The following is a 20,842-nucleotide window of genomic DNA, read 5'->3' as shown; positions in this document are numbered from 1 at the left end:
TGAGAGAGAGCAAGCGAGCGAGCAGGGGGAAGGGACAGAGGAAGAGAGTCTCAAGAAGACTCCGTAATAAGACGCCATAATAAGCCCAACACGGGGCTCGATCTCATGACTGAGACCATGACCTGAGCTGAAACCAAGAGTCAGCCGCTTAACTGACTGAGCTGCCCAGGCACCCTGGAGACATTCTTCAAGGGTAAGAATTAGGTATAGGGTATTGAAGGGGGACTATGCAAGTGAGGGGCCCTGAAGTTTAAGCAGATTTGTTTTTTTAGATTTTAAGTAATCTCCACACCCAACAGAGGGCTCGAACTCACAACCCCGAGGACAAGACCTGCACATTCCGCCGAATGAGCCAGCCAGGCACCTCGCAGATCGGCTTCTTGAAGGAGTTTTGAGTGCAAGTGCTTTGGCACAGAGCAGGGGAACACACCTTAAGATAGTCCTGAAGAACTCTGCATCCAGCCTGCTCCTCTCCATATCAGGTCCTCAGCAAATCTGTTAGAGATTGCTGCCTGACCTGTGACTTATCCTGCCCTAGAAAACAAGTTCTAATGACGTTCTGCTGTTCAGGCAAGAATGACACAGAATCCCAATAAGGTCTTATCGTTTTAATTGACTTTAATGATTATTGCTCATCTGCAAGGATTAATATTGCATTCATTAAAAATCATTCAATACAAAATAAACTTGTTCTTCCCGAGTTGCTCTCCACACGCTCCCTCTGATGCCAGACATTTTCCCACAGTGTCCTTTGTTACATGGCTTGACAGAGATGGAGCCCTTACCTATTATTCCTATGGACACAGTAATAGATTGGGAGCAAGGGGCAGGCCAGAGGGCAGCGGGACCTGGGCCCCTCGCCTCCAGCAGAGCTGACACGATGGATACCACTGTTGGCCAGGTTACCGCCCCTCAAGGATGGGGTGTTCTGATTGGCTGGTTCAGTGCCCTGGGAAAAAGGGCCTGAACTGTTAGCATCTACAGAGAAGAAAGCATGGTCACACTGAAAAGGAGCGGGAAGGGGCTGGGTGGGGAAGAACCAGGAGAGGAAAAATGTTTTGGCAAGACTCTGCTAGAAGGCTGCAGAGTGAAAGCTTTCCTTTCTTATATTACTGTTTTTAACGTCTGTCTCTCTGATCAATGGCAACAGAGAATTGAACATTGCTAGTACCTAGCACTAATGCCTGACCCAATTTTGAAGGATCGCCAGCTAGAACAAGTTGAGGATTTAGAATCCTGCATAATTACATACTTAAAGCTCACGAGCATAAAGCTCATCGGACCATGCAGAAATGCTGGTAAGCAGGGTGCATGGCATGGGGATACACCTCTCCAATCTTTGAGGGCCTTTCTAGGGATTCTTTCCGAGCGTGAGCCAGGACACACTGATTACCTTCTCTGTGCACAAACTGCCCTTTAAGATCTTGGTTCATAAACTCTTTGTGACACATGTCAATTAAAAGAGGTACCACTTCTGTAAAACTAACGTTATACATGGGGCCTAAAGTCCCAGACCAGTTATACGGAACTACATTTCCCTCACCCTGGCCCAATTTATCCCTCTCCTCCCATCCACATCTATCTCCCTTTAAATATTTTAGGTTGCAGAAGCACAGCTGACCAGAAATTTGCTCTTAAAGGATAAATCCTAAAGATAGAGCTCAGTGTTTTAGACTGAATAATGGCTCAAGAAATTCGCCTTCAGCACAAGCTGTATGGGGCAGAGCTGACAGAACTTGCCGTTATGGCCCCAGTTCACTGATGCTATAAACTATGGGCTAGTAACAGAAGGACTTACGATGAGTTTGAGGCCAGCATTTCTCCAGACTCAATTCTGCACTCTCAGCTCCAAAGGTTCAAAAGAGAAACTGGTAACAACTAATCACCCAAGCAGTTCCTCAGTGTTAACACTAAACATTTTTCTTACTCTTTTTTTTTCCTTTTTTGTACAACAGAAATCAATGCTAGGGGACAAAATTAAACTTAAAGAGTGCAGTCTGGTTAAAAACTTGAAAAATGAGAAGGTCTGGTGGGAATGGAGGAAGGGCTGTACTAAATCCAAGTGGACCAACTGGATCTTAACAGTACACATCTCTGAACCGGACACACCACCTTCACACAGGAAACAGGGCTTGGAACACCTGGAGAAATGAGCATGCGCCACCTAACGTCTAACCTACCTGGCTAGTGGGTACCATCCCTGCTCCTCTGACAAAGTGAAGAGCACTGATTTCAGCAGCTAAGAAATGGGCTCTTTTAAGGCAATTTAGACATTGCAGATTGTTCAACAAAGAAGGTACCTTAGCATTTCCTGTTAATAAGGTACCCAATTAAGACTAAAGTCCCCAGAAATGGGAAAGAAAGAATCACCTTTCTGGGCTGGGAGAGTAAAATCCTTCTTTAGTGACTAGGGTGAGGAACCTTGAACCTCAGTTTCATCTAAAGAGCCATGAAGCAAGTTCCTGTGTGGTCTGCAGAACTTGGACAATGAGATGAAAAAAAAAAAAAAAAAAAAAGAAAAAGAAATTATAGAAAAAAAAAAATCAACAGGAAAGGAATAAGAAGAAAATAAAAGTTATCTTAAAAAAGATTTCTTTTAGAGTTGTGTGGTTCATGTGGACTGGTCCTTGGTAATATGGTCCATTAGTATCTGTAAAGAAAGAGACTGGTTGGTTAGCACATGGGTCTTCCACATGAGAGATCCCAGAGAAAAATCAGAAACAGAGGACACTCCCCAGGGTCCCTCCCTGGCCCCAGCTAGGGTTCCCTACAGCCATTCCCCATGGATCATTCTTCCCTGTGCTTCCACAGGGTTTCTGGCAATGCCATCTCTGGTTCCATTTCCTGCTCCCTAATAATATAAGCCAGTGGTTTTCAACCCTGTCTAAACATTAATCTAGGGAGCTTTTATAAAATAAATCTGGGCCCATGCCAGACCAATTATATCAGAATCTCTGGGGGTGAGGCCCAAGCTTCAAAATTCTAGAAAACCCTTACTCCTTTACATCTACTACTAGATATACAATTTCTCTGCCTACCTTGTTAGTCTGGAGCAGAGTTCTTGTACTCTTCAAAATCAGGCACACCACTTTATTTAAGAAAGCTGGCTAGCATACTTGTTTAATATTGGGTAAAAGAGCTTCTCACTTGTTTTCCCCCAAGTTACCTGTAATAATTGGGTTTGAATGGCCCATTTTTGTTGAGTCCCAGATATTTTGCTTGGTCATCTGTCAGCTCTGTCAGGTGGGCATCAAATGATGGCAGGTGCAAGCTGGCCACGTACTCATCTAGGAAGAACACAGTGGCAGGGGAGCAGACTCCATTTCAATCTGCCTCTCAGGGCATAATTATGCCTCCCCTATTTTCATCCGAAGCTTTTCGAGAAAGAGGACAAGGAATGGAATAACTGTGAAAGCATCTATAACTCGAAATAATTGCTTAAAGAACACTCAAAGTTGCCCCTCTGGCAGGGTACTTCTCTCTGTACATCCAGAATGCATGTAGAAAGCCATTTGCCAGGGTGACAAAATGAGGTGGACTTGTACCTCCCCATCATTCTCCGGCCAAGCTTTTGGCTTTACCCCAGTGGCCAACATGCTATGTATGACTCTCACCTTCCTGCAGCAACTTCCTTAACTGAATTACAGTCAAACTATGAAACAAAGTAGACACCAATAGCTCAAAAGAGCTTTGTGTCATTAAGATTTATTTAGAATAACATCCATAAAGGCCTCAAATCTTAGGATCATGGATTTCTAAGGCAGCTGGTACAAATTTATTACTCTTTCATAGACACTTCCTGGGCTTTACTTTTATGAATATGAATTAAAGAAAAAAACAACAATCTGAGGTAAGCTGTTGGAGGAGATGAGAGTGAGAAGTCTTTCAGCTTTAATTAAGGGGTCAGGGGCTGACCAATTATAGACGGGAGGTGGGTGCCACTATTCAAGAAGGGAAAGAACCAGAGATGATGTATTATGCCACAGGAACAAAACACAGCTGTCCCCCAGAATATCAGAAGGTTGCATATTTACACAGAGGATGGATGATAAAACCTAGATTTCTGTTTCTCTCGTCTCGGTCCCAGGCTGTAGTCACCGGTGGTGGGAAGTTTACTGAACTCCATATGGCTACTACGAATAAGAGTATCTACCCTAAACCACTGTGCTAAGCACGTTTACTCATTAGCTCTAATTCTTACTACAATTCTACAATGTATGTAAATATTACTCTCACATTATTGACAAAGATACTGAGGCTCATGGAGATTAGAATTTGTCCTGAGGTCCAGAAACCACAAAATGCTAGGATGCGGATTAGAACTCTTGACTCTAAATCCAATACTTTCATTTCAATGATCATCATTTTACCAAATCATGCAAAAGTCTGGGGATCAATACAGGTTCCTACTGTTTCTTGCTCACCCATTTTCTTAGGAAGCAGGTATACGTCTTGTTTGTATCGTCCCTCGGGTGCATTATAGAGTTCTATCAGTGCCAAAGCCTAGGTTGGGAAAAGAGGATCAGAAGACACAACAAAACTTCTTAGACAGGGACATAAAAATAAAACTAGATCTAACAGGGTCTCGGGGAAGGTACTACAGTGATCTATCATAGTGACAGCACCCAGAACTTGGCCTGCAATAAACACCACCACACATCGTAAGAGAATTTGCTGCTGCTATCGTTTAGTTCCTAATATAAGAGCAGACTAAATACAACTAAGCTGGAACCCTACATTCTCAACTAACACAGCCAACTCAAAGGGACACAAACACTGACTCTGCTTGACTGATGACTCTTTTCTACACTCAAGAAAGCCCATCTTGACCACCCGTGACCTGAAACCAGTTGAAAAAAACATAGCAGGGCACAGTCTCATTGAACTCTGACCGAGGCCCGGTTCCACTAATCTCAGGGCAGGAGAAGCAGGCATTTGGTCACATACCTGTGTTGTAGCTGTGATGGACAGAACAAAGGTGGGAACTGTGGAGCAGCTCAGGTTGAGCAGACGACCCTGAAAAGGTAAGAGAGCCCTGGTATGAGCTGTGCTCTCCCCCTCCGTCTGATTCCAGTGTCATACAAGCAAAGCAAATGCAGGACAGGACTCAGCTGGTAGAAAAATAATTACAGTTCCAGATCATGACTCTAGATTGTATCTTATTTCCTGTAAGCCCGTGTGAGTATGACAAGCTAAAGCAGCCGCTGGGGTCAAGAAATACTGTGTTACTTGGTAAAAGGTAGATTTTTTTTTTTTTTTTTGAGTGGTTCTATTTTAGGGACCAGAAAGTTTAAAAACTATATGTCTATCCAAAGATGGAGTTCAGGGAAACGTGAGCCTAATGCTTTTTCCCTGCCTCCCCGCTCTGCATGGATCTAACGACACTGCCCTCCCATGTGTGTACCTCTGCCAGGAGGACGACACGTTTGCCATCTGGCCAGATGACATGGTCCACCTGAGAACGCACGCGCTCCCATGTCAGCTCTGGAGTGCGCAGGCTGGTCTGAAAGGAAGACGGCACAGTTGACGGTGGCTATAATGGAAGGGAGGGGAAAAAGGCCCTGCAGCAAATCAATGAGGGAAAACTTACCACATCAATTTCCGTGTTGGAGTGGCCCATATTGCATACGATACAGCTGTTTTTCATGCGGTCCAAATGCTCCCGTGTCACTACGTTCTTATTTCCTAAAGGTAAACGAGAGTAGCTGAAGAAAGATGCTGGGGAACAAAGGTATCGACTGGCTTCCAGTGAGAACATGGGAAAGAGGAGGTCTGCTGCATTAAAGGGCATGCATCCTTTGTGAGAAACGAGTACGCTGCGTAACAGCTCTTTAGGCTCAGTGGTCCGGTTTTAAGATTCAACAGTATAAACCACCATCAGGGGAAAAGGCTCTTGGTTCTGGAAAACATGTTAAGGTTCTGATAGCTTATTCTGGTTCTGAGACTTTTACACCAAGCACAGGTCTCACCTACTTTATCTGAAAGTCAGACCACTTTCAAGGTTTGGCCTCAGAGTTACCAGTCCTCCACGTACACCAAAGCACTGATACTTACCCGTGCAAGTTATTACGACATCAACTTGCCGGATGACTTCATTGAGTTTTACCACCCTGAACCCATCCATGCTGGAAGAAAAGGAAGGAACACGATGAACAAAGCAAGGAGGCAGTGGGACAGAAGCTGGTTACAAAATGAGACTGCTAAATTCCCTTCTGAAGTCAGGTCCAGTGCTACCTCACAGAGGTAAGTGACAAGCTGTGCTACACTACACACTGGACTCTTTAGACTCCCCAAGATTCCATTCAGGAAGGGAAAATGCCAAGAAGCTCTAGGAGTGCCCTGGGGTTACAACGGAGGGAACAGAGCCATCCTCATAACTTTCTCTTCCTTTGAGAGATTTCTGCAAGGAATGGTTAATATAATCAATCATAAACTCTCAGAAACACGATCTTACCAGGCCTGCAGAGCACAGATGGGGTCGATTTCTGTGATGTAGACAATTGCTCCAAGGGCCTTGAGAGCGGCACAGCAGCCCTTTCCCACCTACAGAGCAGAAGAAAGAAGTAGGGGTGTCAGGTCCACTAAGGCACGGGTACTAGGGCAGGTAGGCTCTTCGGGAGATGAGAATTAACCTCCCTGAAATCACCAATCCTCTAGTGAGCCCTTGCAGGGATGCTCCAAGCCAAGCAGAGCTTAAATAGATCCAGATTATGCTGTGACCCTCAGTCAGAGAGGTGACTGAGCAGACATTCATATTTCATAGCAAGGGCTGGGGCTTGGGATGGTAAAAGGAATGCGGAGATCAAATAAACATTACCATTAGGAAAACAAGACCAAGGAAGAGCAATTGTAACTTCTAATAGCTTATTCCAGAAAAACCTGATTAACTCCCATTTGAGATGCATCTAACTCAAGGACAGCCCAGCCCAGCAGTTCAGGAACCACCATGGGTCACTGATGACAACACAATCTCCTACACCTAGTCTAGTTTAGAGATAACTACATACCACTTCGGATCCCACCCTTCACTCTAATACCAGGTCACTTATGTGACTAAAATGCTACATATTCACTTGAAGTAAGTCTCATAAGAGGTAACTGTTATGGTGGGGGGAGGGGCGGATGATGCCAACATGCCATTCCACAAGATAGTGTGGTGAGATCTGAGAACTCAATTGATTTTGTATTTCTCTATTCATAAATCTGAATAAAGCACTTTTGTTATTGAGATCATCTCAAAGCATATTTTAACCCCACATCAGTGACCACACTGACAGCACAGATCTCCTTCACTCAACATTTCTAGTAAGTCTATGAAAAGACACACTGAGGCCCAGCTATTTACCTCACCATAGCCACACACCACCACTTGTTTCCCACCAAACATCACATCTGTGGTCCTCTTCAGGCTGTGGGAAAACAGATAAGGGCTCAACTTAAACATTATTAGCCCAAACACAGTCCCTCTGCACAAAAGCAAAAGTGTGAGGCAATGCCCCACGAGAACTCCAGCTGGAAGCTGGCTGGGCTCAGTATGACATGAACCCCTCTAACGAAACTTTAATGGCAAAGGAAGACCACGGGACAAGACTGGAGTGGTATCAGACTAACACTGCGACCCAACCCAAACCTGTCCCCTTAGAAGTTTAAGTATCTATACATTTCAACCTACCCATCCAAAATAGACTCTCGACAGCAGTACAAGTTATCAAACTTCTGTTTGGTAACAGAGTCATTGACATTCATGGCCGGAACACAGAGCTTCCCAGCTTTGGACAGCTGATACAGCCTAAAGGGAGAAGAAGCCACAAAAACAAACAAAACCAAAGTTAGCTGGTAAAACATACTATGTGGTAAAATCTGCCTAATTCTCTGCGAGCTCCATGCTGCCCACCCCAGCTGTATTTACTGCCCAAGGATATTAGTAAACAAGATCATTTCCTTGTCATCCCTCCTCACCTCTTTTCATTTTCTCTCCCCCTGGGCTCCCGCCCTTTTCTTGGAAAGGGGAAAAAAAAAAAAAAAAACCCTTTCAACAGAAGAAATGGACTTCTCTTCCATAAAAGGGGATGTATTTCCTTAGACCAGCATTTTCTCAATTAAAAAAACTGAACGTGCCTACTTCTAATAAACAAAGATTATCAATAACTCTGCTTCAGTTCCCTATGTGTGCATGTGTGAGCATGTGCAGTGTGCCCCCAACTGAGAAACACTCTTTCAGAGAGAGATCTTTCAGGGTTTTCGACAAGCCAAGAATATTTTGCCCAGTTTTACTTTTTGTAGTGTGTATAATTTATAGTTTTACAATAAGATTTTTTTTCATATTTCAAATATAAAATTATAATACAATATTGAATACAGTTTTTCCAGATATATTCATTCCTACACCTCCCAATACTGGTTGAGACTCACAGTGGAGTAAGTGGGAAAGAAAAATGTGTGAACTAGAACCTGAGATAACTTCCTTTTAGGATCTCCTGGATTCTTTAGAGGTAAAAACGGAGTAGTTTTATCTAATGAAGGTATTCCCATTTAGTTACAAGTCTGAAACACAGCCCTCGAGCCTAACGGAGACCAGGAGAGTTTGCTGAGGCAAGGACACAAGGGGCAGCTACTCCAGAATCTGTTACCTGTGAACACCAGTCACGCTCTCTTCCACAATGCCTCGGATCTTCTTAAACACGTTTGGGTACTTCTTATAAACCCAGTGGGTTAAGTCTCCCCCATCATCCAGGATCTATAGAACAGCCAGAAGACTTCTATGGGCATTCAGGCTGCTAGAGCTGGGGGGAACTTTGAACCCACTTTCTGTACTAGTAAGAGAGCCCTGTATGTTTTGGAAGAGCACTCCTCAGGGCTCCTTAGAGCAGGTTTAGACAGTGGAAACACAGTCAAATCTGTTGGTGTAGAATGGTTAAAAGGATTCCTAAGTTTGTTCTTGGCTACAGTGAAGAGTATTAGGCTAATCATAGACTCGTTTTTAGTCTAGAGTCTTGAAATATATAGCTCCGTGGGATGCAAAAGGAGAGCTGGGGCAGGAAGGAAAGAAACCAGAATTCTACTCCAAAGAGGAACCACATTATTTCTTTCTATTTCACTCTGCTGTGTTTGAGCCACATGTGTTCACTTTAGTCTTACCCTTCCCCCACCTTTCCATTCAGTACTCAGACCCATTCTGAACAGGTATCAGCTAAACACTTTGGCAACAGAGTAAGTGTATCAGAACATACATCCAAAACATATTTAGGGAATCATGCTTTGAGGGGAAAAAAGGGAAACAAATCTATGGTCAAAGTGTAGGATGAATATACATCATTACCATGTTAGCTTGCCAACCATCCATGTTCACACAGCGGTCAATACACCACCAGAAGTCATCTTCCGACTCGCCCTTCCAAGCAAACACTGCAACTCCTGTAGGATGGGAACAGATCAGCTGATTCCTCCTTCTGGGAGTTTGCTATACCAATACCACTTCCTGAGATCCATGTGAAGAGAAAAAGGCTACAGAAACTATGATGGAAAGGAAACAACTTCGAAAGGGCAAAAAGTCAAAATGGCACCTCTAGTTCAGAAATCGGTAACAAATTTAAGAGATTTTTGTTTATAAAAATACTTTAGAATTTTAAAATGTTATTCTCTTTGGCCAATTTTATACTTGGAACTCCAACCTCAGGAGATAATGAAATGGGAATCAAAATAAAGTTGTTCACTAGAACGTTATTTGTATTAGCAAGAATCTTGGAACAACCAAAATGTTCAATGTGAGTAAAACAGTGAAGTAAAATCACGTGGCCGTATGATTATTACAAATGATGCTTTCAAGAAGTTTTCAGTGACATGGAAAACTACTTCTGAAAATGTTATGTTTTCGGTTATCAATTGTATATTGAGATTTATTTATCTCTGTAAAAAGTGAATAGAAAAAAGGAAAAATGTGTCAAATATTATCCCTGTGAAGTAGGATTATTATTATCATTCTGGAAACTCCTAAATTTTCTGCAATTAACACCAGAAAAGAACAAGAAAAACAAAAGTATTATAAAGTTGCTCTCTGAGGATCCCAGGGACATGGTAAGTCCTTCAAGAAACTTCATGGTGATTTTCTTCGAATATTTTTACAATAAAAACTGTTTCAACCTAAACTGAACTTATAAGTAGTCCATGTATTTTCAATGCAATATCTAATGAGCTACTAATCTAGAAGGCACTTCTTACTTGTGTTCCCTCAAAAGTGATGAGCCTTTGGTAAAAAGAGACCAACTGAACTCATATACCTCATACAGTTTAATATTCCTCCTTGTTCACTTACCATTAGAATTATGCATCTCCCCATGTATTTATGATTCTTTTCAAAGGTCATTCTTAATGACCATATGATATTTCATCAGGGATATGGACCTTCATTTTATTACCCACTTTCTTCCTGTGGCTATTCTTATTACCCTCCATGTTTTATAGCCCCTAGACATACGTGTAACTGTAAAGACAATTTTGATCTGAAAATATTCTATTTAGATAATTATTTCAAGGTAAAGTTGGTGAAAAAGCTAAACTTACCAGCCTCAGCCAGGGCTGCAGCCACTTCATTCTGAGTGGAGTAGATGTTGCAAGCGGACCAGCGGCACTGAGCCCCCAGGGCACAGAGTGTCTCAATCAACACCTACATAGACATTCAGGAAGACAAGGTGAGAAAGAGGAGGGCCAGGTAGGGGCGGCACACAAGAGGGCAGTACCCAGTAACTCTGCGGCAACTGGTGCTACACTGGGAAGTTACAAGAGGCTATGGTCCTGCGAGGGAGCCTACTGGTATCTAACTTCACCCAGAAGATGTGTTCCTGAAAGTCTTAACATTTTCGTTAACAGTCAGATTTTTGCAGATCTAGATCTCCCTGAGTCAGGTCTGTTAAACATAGGTTATAGCTATCCACACAGAGTAGAAAACCCCATTCCTGTGCAACAGGAGGTCCCACCTAATAGTCATTAGCATTTGGAGATTGGATAGATAGGGAAGGAAAAGCAAGTAAAAAAAACTTTCTTTTTTCCCCTCATCTGAAGTCCCTCTTGTGTCTCCCAACAAACTCACCGCTGTCTGGGCTGTGATGTGTGTACAGCCCACTATTTTAGCACCAGCCAAGGGCTTCTCCCCCTGAGCACGTTTCCTGAGTGAAATCAGAGCAGACATGTCTGTGAAAGAACAGAGGATTTGAGCTAGGTCTGCACTAGCAGTATTATCAATTTCTGCCCCAGCAACATCTAGGGGTGGTCTGGATCTGCTGAGATACTACAAGATAAGGTAGAAACACTCTAAGCAAATTTCCATGATGACTGGCGGCTTCAACAGCAGAAAGACAGTTGGGGAGTTGTCATCCAACGACTTGGAAATGTCTCTCTTCCTCCACCATTTCAGCCTTCTATGCAGAGGACTGAATGGAGAATGAAGTAAATTCTCACATCTGGTCAAAATGGAGGGGGAGTCTTATTATTCACTGCGGAGGAGAGGGAAGTGGTTATGGCATTGGCTAATGGACTCCTATATATAACCATCAAACCAGGAAGGAAGACTTCACCCTCAGCAGAAGAGCACTTCCTGCTTTTTCTATTCTACCTAACCCCATTCTGTCAGTCTGTTTGGTTTCCATACTTCCCCCCAGTAGAGAGCACACCTTCAGTGTGAAAGTAATGAGTAAAAAGACCTTATCAGGAGTGGGGTGGGTGGGGAAACCAAGATCTAACGGACTGTCAGTCACTTCCACTCTTGCTCCAGCAGAGGGTGCTAAGGACCAAAGACCAAAGAGACCCTGGTCACCACATCCCTAGCTGAAAACCCTCCCACATCTGCTGCTTCTGGGAAATGTGGGTCTCTGAGATTGGCAGCTCTGGTAGAATCCCGCAGACCTAACCACCATGTAGTGATCCGGGACTTGCTGACTCCAAAAGGAGATCTCCAAATATGGTGTCATGGGGGAGGAAAACAGAAACTACTCTGTGTAATTACTATGTGCTGAGAACAGGAAGCAAGGAGAACAAGAACCCTGAGGCTCAAGCTGCACACAGAGAGATCTGCTAATACAAGAGTCCACAGTGCTGAATTTTTCGAGGCGACTTTCAAATTAGCTTTCAAGTGTGTAGTTGTCTGTGGATCCTCATGACCAGCAAGTGGGTTGCTTCTGGTCCCCTACCCACTCCCTTTCTTTACCTTGCTCTGCAATCTCAATCTCCCGGCGTCCAAATTCTGCCTGCTTGATGTTCTTCACACAGAAATTGCTGCTGCCCTTGGAGTTGGTTTGCTGTTTCTCTCGGGGGGAAACCTCATCATCAGAGCTATCGGTGTAGGATGCAGCTAGAGCCAGGAGAGAAAGAAACAAGGATAGAAAAACCGCAACGGTCCCAACTCCACAAAATGCACTCCCCAAAGGACTCTCATTTAAGTTAAGCAACCTCGGAATTGGAGTCACCTTTTACATCACTCTCAGCTCTACTCCTTCAGAGTCTAACATATGAATGAAAGTGTTGTGGCTCTTTCAGTGTTGTGGCCCCTTCATCCACCCTGATGATACTCTGCCATTAGTCCCTGTAATAGAAGCTACGGATCCCACTCTTGCACCAGCTCTAGGGATCCCAGCTAACAGAGGCACTTGGTCCCAATGTGGACTGGAACCAGACATGGCAAAAATGGAAAAATACTTTAGGGCATGTAAGGAACACCATTTCTGTAGAACACTGCTTCTCAAACTCAAGCATCTACAGCATTCATCAGAATCATGTGGAAGGTTTGTTAAAATACAAATGGCTAGGCCCCACCACCAGAGATTCCCATCCAGTAGGTCTCAGGTGGGGCCCAAGAATTAGCATTTCTAACAAGTCCCCAGGTGTTGCTGCTGCCACTGTTCAGAAGACCACACTCTGAGAACCACTAAAACGGATGACAGTGATAAGAGAATCTTACAAGGGATTTTACACTAGGTTGTGCTCAAGGAATACAGAAATGGAAAGAAACTCAAAAGGTGAGTAAGTAGTTCTGGTTCTACTGTCAGCCCTGAGATCACTCAATATGTTCAACTTTAAGAAAAAAAAGCAGCTTCATATAAAAATGTCCTTTCAGACGATATGCAGGGGGACATACAATAATCACTCCCCCACTCTCAATTCACTTCTTTCCTCTGTCAATCGACGAGTATTTCTTGATCTCTGTCTCTGCCAGTGCATCAGGTCTCTCTCGCTGTCTTCTACACACTGCTAGCTAACACAAATACTCCCAAAGGTATCTGTCCCACCGGGACAATTTAACTAGATCATAAAGCTTTTTTTTTTAAGATTTTATTTATTTGACAGAGAGAGACACAGTGAAAGAGGGAACACAAGCAGGGGGAGAGGCAGAGGGAGAGGGAGAAGCAGACTTCCCGCTGAGCAGGAGGCCCAATGCGGGGCTCGATCCCAGGACCCTGGGACCATGACCTGAGCCGAAGCCAGACACCCAAAGACCGAGCCACCCAGGCACCCCTGGCTCATAAAGCTTTTAAAAATGCTCTGATAGGCTCCTGTTAATACATGGACATCAAGATCTTTGAGAACTTTGCCGAAGTTTTCTTCACTCACTCCTTCCTTCTTCCTCTTATAGCCCAGTTTTTCACAATTAATTCTCTCTTAGCTGGAATCGGTCTGCTTACCACTCCCACTCTTTGGTATCTGTCACTCCAAGACACCTTTTATTTATGACAGCCATTATATTTGCAAACTTTTCTTGCATACATGCCACAGTGACTCTGAATATTCATTTATTTCAGTACTTCACCCTGTAGACCACAAAATTGCTCTTATCTGCCTATCTCACCTACGCTGGGTTATCAATGGCACAGAGCAGAGGACACGTTTTTTTAAAATGCATTTACTTGTTGTTTTTTTCTTTCACAATCCATTCACTTACTCAAGCCTGGTCCTTAATGTTAATAACACTGTACAAACAGTATTCTGGTAAAGTCATTTATGGAGACAGCAAATCTCTATGCTAAAACTAACAGCAATCTATGACCTTGGGCAAGCTTCTTAAACTCTTAAATGTTTCCTCAGTTGAACAATGAGAGGGCAGGGGTTAGATCAGATGCCCCTGTGGATCTTTCAGTGTCTATTCCGCTAGTACTCAAATCCTAAATTCTACATCCTTTTCCACATTAACTTTCCAGTACTCCCTCTAAAGTTGAGAAGGACACACACACAAAAAAAGCCGACATATAGGGTTAAAATAGGACAGGAGGACTAAAAAGAAACAGAGCTGGAGCCACATTACCGTAGTTGAACCTTTCCTACTCCAGAGGTGAACAGGGGAGGACACTTCAACATAAAGGGTAACCTAGCAAATAAAAGGAGCCCAAATACTCATTCTTCTTGTCACCATTCAGGCAGTCTTGGAGCCAAGAAAAAAAAAAGACAGGTGGCGGGGTATATCTTAAACAACAAAGTTGGAAATCATGCTTCCAAAGTACACCTCTTTTTCAAGGCCCGTTCCGTCAGCCAAAATAGAATTGATTTTCTCCCTTTGTGACGTGGGCGGAGAAACGTGGGAATGGGAACCAGCCCAGTACTACCAAACAGGCACTGGCCGCAGACCACACACAGAGACAGCCAGGGGAAGAGAAATCTCCAGATGACAAAAGCCTCCCCAGCTACAAGCCTGGGTGGGGACATTCCCATTGCCCAAGTGCTAATTATCAGCTTTCAGCAGAAAGATGGGATCTCTGTATCCCATATCTCTGATATGAGATACTTTTAGATTCTAGATAAACAGAGCAATGGGTAGAGAACTAGCTTAAGGCTCTAGAACTGGGAAGAGAGATCAGAGTGGACACGAAGTTCATACCTACCTGAACTGTAGCTGTCAGTGGAGGACTGGGAGATGGAGCGAGACAAAGATCGCCGGCCTGTCTTGGTGGGGAATTTGGTGAACTCCTGCATGTCATCAGCAAACTGGATTTGCTGTAAGAGGAAGACAAACAGTTGAAAACTTACAACAAGCATTCTATGAAATGTTCCATTTTTTAAGGCCATACATTTCCTTCCCTAAAACCTAATGTTATTATATAGCTCCTACTAAGCCAGCAACTCTCCCACCAGAACGAGGGTGGGCAGAGGCGACTTGCTGACTCCTCCCCAAATGCCAATTACTGCCTCTTTCCAATTGTAGAATTTCTTTGTTGGGGGGGGCGGGGAGAGCTTAAACACAACTTCTTTTAGCATTCTGTCCAAATTTCACAAATCTTTCTTCTCACATTCCATGAAGTTTTCTTTCCTCTTACAACCTTGACACACATTAAGCTCTTTACCCTTCCTCCCAACTCTACCAAAAAATAGCACAATCTCCTAGTGCTTCTGCTTGGTTTTTTTTGTTTTTGTTTTTTTCCCCAGAAGATTCTCTTGTAGCACATTCTTATCCTAAAATCAGCAATGGTCTTGCTGTTTGAAAAATTATGGAGCTGCCTTGAAATGGTAATGGGCACTGGGGTGCCAAGTCAGAGTCCAATCATACCTATACTTCACAAAGGCAATGTAGTATGCCCAGAACTTTCTACATCCAGTAAAATACTTGCATACAGTAAAGAAAGCAAAATTAAAAAAAAAAAATCTGTGCACTCCACAGTAAAATCCAACTAATTATAGGACTAATTTGAAGGAGAAAATAAATGACTTGGTAAATTCTGTATTAAAAACTTCTTTAAATGAAATACACCAGAACTAAGTAATTGTTTGAAGGATACTTGGAAAATTGGCTTTAACAAATGGCAAATACCTTACAATACAATTTACAGTCAAATTAATGGATGCTTCTAAGGTGTATGAAAACATTTTCTTCTATTAAATGGTTTAAACCTTCCTCCTGAACTCTTTAAGCTCTGATAAACCCTTTAAGATATAAAATAAGCTTCAGCCTCCTGAAAAACAAAACTGTTTGAGACTATGAATTGAGATTCTCCTCACAATCTGACTAAATCTGAAAAGGTTCCCATGGAGACTCCATTAAGCTAAGTCTTTAGCAGGGATCTCTGGAAATATAAAAGCTATTACAGATTAAAAGTCTTCTCCCCATAATGCTAGCAACGTGGGGGGGGGGCAGTGCCTGGGTGGCTCAGTCATTAAGTGTCTGCCTTCAGCTCAGGTCATGATCCCAGGGTCCTGGGATCAAGCCCTGCATCAGGCTTCCTGCTCGGCGGGAAGCCTGCTTCTCCCTCTCCCACTCCCGCTGCTTGTGTTCCTGCTCTCGCTATCTGTCAAATAAATAAATAAAATCTTAAAAAAAAAAAATGCTAGCAACATGATTATACCCACTTTGAAGCCAGAACAGTAAACTGCCCATCTGTTACAGCTGCAAAACATCCCCCTCCTCTGACACACGTGCCCTCCAGCTAGGGTAGCATCAGCTAGCATGTGAGAATCAGGCTTAAATGTGCAACACAGAAGAAGTAAGTAAAAGGGACTCAGCCTAAACAACATACATGGCACCAGAACCTGATTAACAAATACCTTTATACATCCTAAGCAGCTTGTTTAATTTAGGTACTAAAACTTAAGTAGTTTAAAATGCTAAAAGCACAGTGCCTTTCAGAAAAACCAACCAACCAACCAACCAACCCCACTCTTGAGGGGCACCTGGGTGGCACGTTTGGTTAAGCGACCCACCCTTGGTTTCAGCTTGGGTCGGGATCTCGGGGTCATGAGATCGAGCCCTGGCTGGGTGCTCAGCATGGAGTCTGCTTAAATTTCTCTCCCTCTGCCTCTGCCCCTCCCCCCATGTGCTCTCTCTTTCTCACTCTCAGATAGATAAATCTAAAAACAAAACAAACAAAAAACCCACTCGTTGAAGTGGCCACAGGTCAGCGTCTGCCCTTCTAGATAGGATTTCCCATCGCATGTTCACATGACTTCTGCAGTCAGCAAAGCTAGTTTTAGTGAAGAGATTAATCCAGGACCAACGTAATGACTTTCAACCCAATATGCAGTTCTTTTGGTGGCAGAAAAAATACAGCCAAGAGACCGGCATGCCTTTTAACACTCTCCAGAGGCAGCCCTTCCTCCGTCAGCCTCCTTGTTCCTGGCATGGGCAGTCTAGTCGGAAGCTAGTCTTCGCTCTTAGCTGTTACGATTCCCTCCCCTGTTCATCTTTTTTCAAAAGGCTCCGGGCATATTCCCAGACACCACCTACCTGGTGGTGGCGGCGGTGGGGGAGGGAAATGCAGTAACATTCGCCGTTTCTTAAATAAAAAGAGAGGTGGCTGTGGCAAGATAGAAACGTGTTTCTTCAGCAACCTAAGAACTAATTTAATAGTCATAATCCTACCTTGTATTAATGCAGCTCAACAGTAGCCTAAAGCTTAGCAAAATCTTTCCCATCTAAAAATATTAGACTGTGTTGCAAGCAGCTTACTGATAGTGCAGTGCCTCATGTCTCAAATAATGAATATGGTCCATATTTGAAGTGGGCAGACTGTTAACTCAAGCCGTGACACGGATGGGTGGCTGTCTATTCTCAGAGCTCTTTGATATTTTCACTTCTTACAAATAAGGTGGTCCGGGTATACGAAGATGCATGATAACCTGTCTCCCCTCCCACCACCAAACTGCATGTTAAAGAGAACCTAGATCACAACTGCTGCTCTGCCAGTTTCCACCAGGCCTGCTCGCTCCATGGCCGCCTTACAGCCTGTAGCTCTGTCCTCCTTTGGAAGTACCTCCTGGAATGCTATTCACCTTCACATTGTAAACCAAGGCACTGTTGTCAAAAGCAGTTTTTGAGTATCACAGGTTTTCCCTCTAGTGAAACCAGATCTCAGTAACAGCCCTCTAAATTGGGATGGATTCACCACATTTACACAATATGATCATTTAGGTAAAAATGAAATCCAAGGATGGCTGCAAAACTGTTCTGTTTACATTACTTCCTATTGTCATCATTTCTTCCAATCATAATTCTCAACTGGTGTACTTCAGTGTTTCTTCAAAGCTGTATCTGTAAGAAAGGCTAGTTCTAAATATGATGCAGAATGGGAAAGAGGGGAAAGGAAAAAGAGATAAGGTAGTTGGAACTTCAAAAAGTATCTGAAAATCAGGGGCGCCTGGGTGGCTCAGTCATTAAGCGTCTGCATTCGGCTCAGGTCATGATCCCAGGGTCCTGGGATCGAGCCCCACATCGGGCTCCCTGCTCGGCGGGAAGCCTGCTTCTCCCTCTGCCTGCCGCTCCTCCTGCTTGTGTTCCCTCTCTCGCTGTGTCTCTGTCAAATAAATAAATAAAATCTTAAAAAAAAAAAGTATCTGAAAATCAAAAAGTCCTATGTTAAAGAATGACTTTGAATACTCACCACTCCATAAACAGCCTTACCCACAACAAGCATGCCAGTGTTTCATTCTTGAACTAATATTACATCTGAGAAAGGTTAGAAGGTCAGATTGACCCATTCTCCAAATAGCACATCCAAATACAGAAGTCTATTTGCTGTGCCTTAAAAACTCAATTAAATACCAGGCCAATTCAATGTGCTATTTTATTTTCGTTTTTTTTTAGATTTTATTTATTTATTTGACAGAGAGAGAGATAGCGAGAGCAGGAACACAAGCAGCGGGAGTGGGAGAGGGAGAAGCAGGCTCTCCCCTGAGGAGGGAGCCCGATGTGGGACTAGATCCCAGCACCCTGGAATCATGACCTGAGCCGAAGGCAGACGCTTAACGACTGAGCCACCCAGGCGCCCCTCAATGTGCTATTTTAAAGCACGTCCTCAAAGGGCTCAGTGGGTATAAACTTTCTTCCATTTGACACTGAAAATGATGAAGAGAAGCTTTCCAAAGAAACAATTTGAGATACAGTGCACCCACCACCTCGTGGTTAAGTCTGGTGACAAAGTGATCTGAAAGAATTGCTGTATATAATTTATCAAAAAAAAGGGATCACAGGCAACCCAAAACGGTTATAACCCTCCAGGGAAGAAAAACTGTCGTGTACTACTGGTTCAATTTATCCCAACTGATATTTTTTACCATTAGAAGCTGAAGTTTACTTCCACAAACACATGTTCTATCTCCCCAGATGTTAAATAATAGCTTAGCCACACTTCCTTCCCAGGTCCCACCCAATTTTGCTGTCTAGCTGCTGAATCCCAGAGAACTGAAAGCCATCAGAATTGCACTATGACACTATAGCCAAAGGATGGTGATCAGGATAATATTCATGGATTGTATTCTTTTAGTTGACACATTTGGGAGGCACCAACTAAGCAACCAGCGTTATCCCAGGAAAGATCTATGAAAGCAAATATGGGCCCTTACAATCTGTAGATTTGGTTTGACCAAGAGGATAACGATAACACAAATGGCTGTTATAGAATTTCTACTGTTTTTTTTTTTTAAAGATTTTTATTTATTTATTTGAGAGAGAGAGAGAGAGAGAAACAGCACGAGAGGGGAGAGGGTCAGAGGGAGAAGCAGGCTCCCCGCTGAGCCGGGAGCCCGATGTGGGACTCGATCCCAGGACTCCGGGACCATGACCTGAGCCGAAGGCAGTCGCTTAACCAACTGAGCCACCCAGGCACCCGAATTTTTACTGCTTCTTAAGGAAGATCCTAGATATTGCAGTCTTTTTTTTTTTTTTAAGATTTTATTTATTTGACAGAGAGAGAGAGAGAGAGAAAGAGCAGGGGGAGAGGGAGAAGCAGGCTCCCCGCAAAGCAGAGAGCCCGACACGGGACTCGATCCCAGGACCGAAGGTAGACGCTTTACTGACTAAGCCACCCAGGCACCCCATAGATTTTGCAGTCTTAACAGGATTATCTGGATATTGTTCAGCTTAGGCCTCCAAAAATCAGAGGTTAGGCTAGACATCTCACAAAACCTGTGATTTCACATGCCTATCTAGCAGCTTTTAATTTCCTCAGAAAGGTTTCCTCCTAAGGGTGAAGGACTAGACTCAAAGGTAAACAGCAATTATTAGGAAAACTAACCATTAAGCAAGCATAGCTTAGAAGTGCATAGAGGGACTGGTCTGTCTTAACTGCTGAGGAGTATGTGAGAGGCCAGTATCTCTCCTTCTGGTACACTGCTGATTTCCTGAGGCATTCCCAAATTTATATAATCTGTCACCCTGTCTCCTCTAGCATACTGTGTGCAGAATTCTCTGTTTTGAAATGATGGTCAGCCCATTCTTAGCTAATACTTAGCAACTGAGCAAAAAGACTATCAGAAGCTAAAAATTTTAACAAGGTCAATTACTAAGCAACGTGTCATAACACCTTCCAGGATTCCTACGTCTTTTCTAATCCATCTTTCACACATCTTCTGGCTAATAGATTCCTTCTTCTTCTACAGAATCTACTCTCATCTGCTCTCTTTTCAGAGGGAAGGAAGAGGGTATGGCTGTCAGCCTAAACTAAATAGGTGCCTGACCTTTCCTTGATACCAGTGATCAGTCTGATTCCATTTCAGATGAATCCAAAGAAATAGTTATCAATAAACACCAATTTTTTGGTACAAGAACTATGTAAGTCTGCACCTTTCAGACCTTCAATTAGGTAAAAGAAATTTCCCAAAGAAGGGTATCCTCTTCCCAACACGTTGCTCTCAAGTACACCACCAGAAAATAATTTATCTCAAGGGAATCAATCTCAGGCCACAGAGTCGAATCCACAGCCTCCTTCAGTCACTTCTTCCATTCCCTAGTGCAGAAACCAGTCTTCTGAGACTCAGCAGGTTTTGGCTGCTCCCTGTCCTCCTTCCCTGTCTCAAGTTTCTTAAGTTCTCAGTTTCCCCAGATGGGGCTTGAGCTTTGGCGGGGAGGGGGGTGGGCAGGGAGACAGCAAGCTGACTA

The 20,842-nt window shown here is 43.4% G+C and overlaps 1 protein-coding gene across 2 annotated transcripts in view; it reads right to left on the bottom strand.

Annotated features, from left to right (window-relative positions):
* Positions 1–587: 587 nt before the first annotated feature.
* The window catches only part of AHCYL1 (adenosylhomocysteinase like 1), a 39,182-nt gene continuing 18,927 nt past the window's right edge, over positions 588–20,842 (bottom strand). The window contains exons 2-17 of one of the 2 annotated variants that reach the window (XM_021690264.2): positions 14,862–14,973; positions 12,200–12,343; positions 11,087–11,187; positions 10,561–10,663; positions 9,320–9,414; positions 8,631–8,737; positions 7,673–7,789; positions 7,346–7,409; positions 6,455–6,543; positions 6,055–6,125; positions 5,591–5,685; positions 5,405–5,503; positions 4,948–5,016; positions 4,425–4,503; positions 3,167–3,287; positions 588–2,650 (exon numbers count right to left, since the gene is read on the bottom strand). In XM_021690264.2, coding sequence (XP_021545939.1) covers positions 2,644–2,650; positions 3,167–3,287; positions 4,425–4,503; positions 4,948–5,016; positions 5,405–5,503; positions 5,591–5,685; positions 6,055–6,125; positions 6,455–6,543; positions 7,346–7,409; positions 7,673–7,789; positions 8,631–8,737; positions 9,320–9,414; positions 10,561–10,663; positions 11,087–11,187; positions 12,200–12,343; positions 14,862–14,973 — 1,473 coding nt within the window. In that variant the 3' untranslated portion in view covers positions 588–2,643. Of the gene's footprint in view, positions 2,651–3,162; positions 3,288–4,424; positions 4,504–4,947; positions 5,017–5,404; positions 5,504–5,590; positions 5,686–6,054; positions 6,126–6,454; positions 6,544–7,345; positions 7,410–7,672; positions 7,790–8,630; positions 8,738–9,319; positions 9,415–10,560; positions 10,664–11,086; positions 11,188–12,199; positions 12,344–14,861; positions 14,974–20,842 lie in introns of those variants that run through there. The other variant, XM_021690265.2, reaches the window with a different exon arrangement.

This window comes from Neomonachus schauinslandi, chromosome 4 (assembly GCF_002201575.2).
Source record: "Neomonachus schauinslandi chromosome 4, ASM220157v2, whole genome shotgun sequence".
Lineage (NCBI taxonomy): Eukaryota > Metazoa > Chordata > Mammalia > Carnivora > Phocidae > Neomonachus > Neomonachus schauinslandi.
This window is presented reverse-complemented; position numbering and strand designations above follow the sequence as displayed.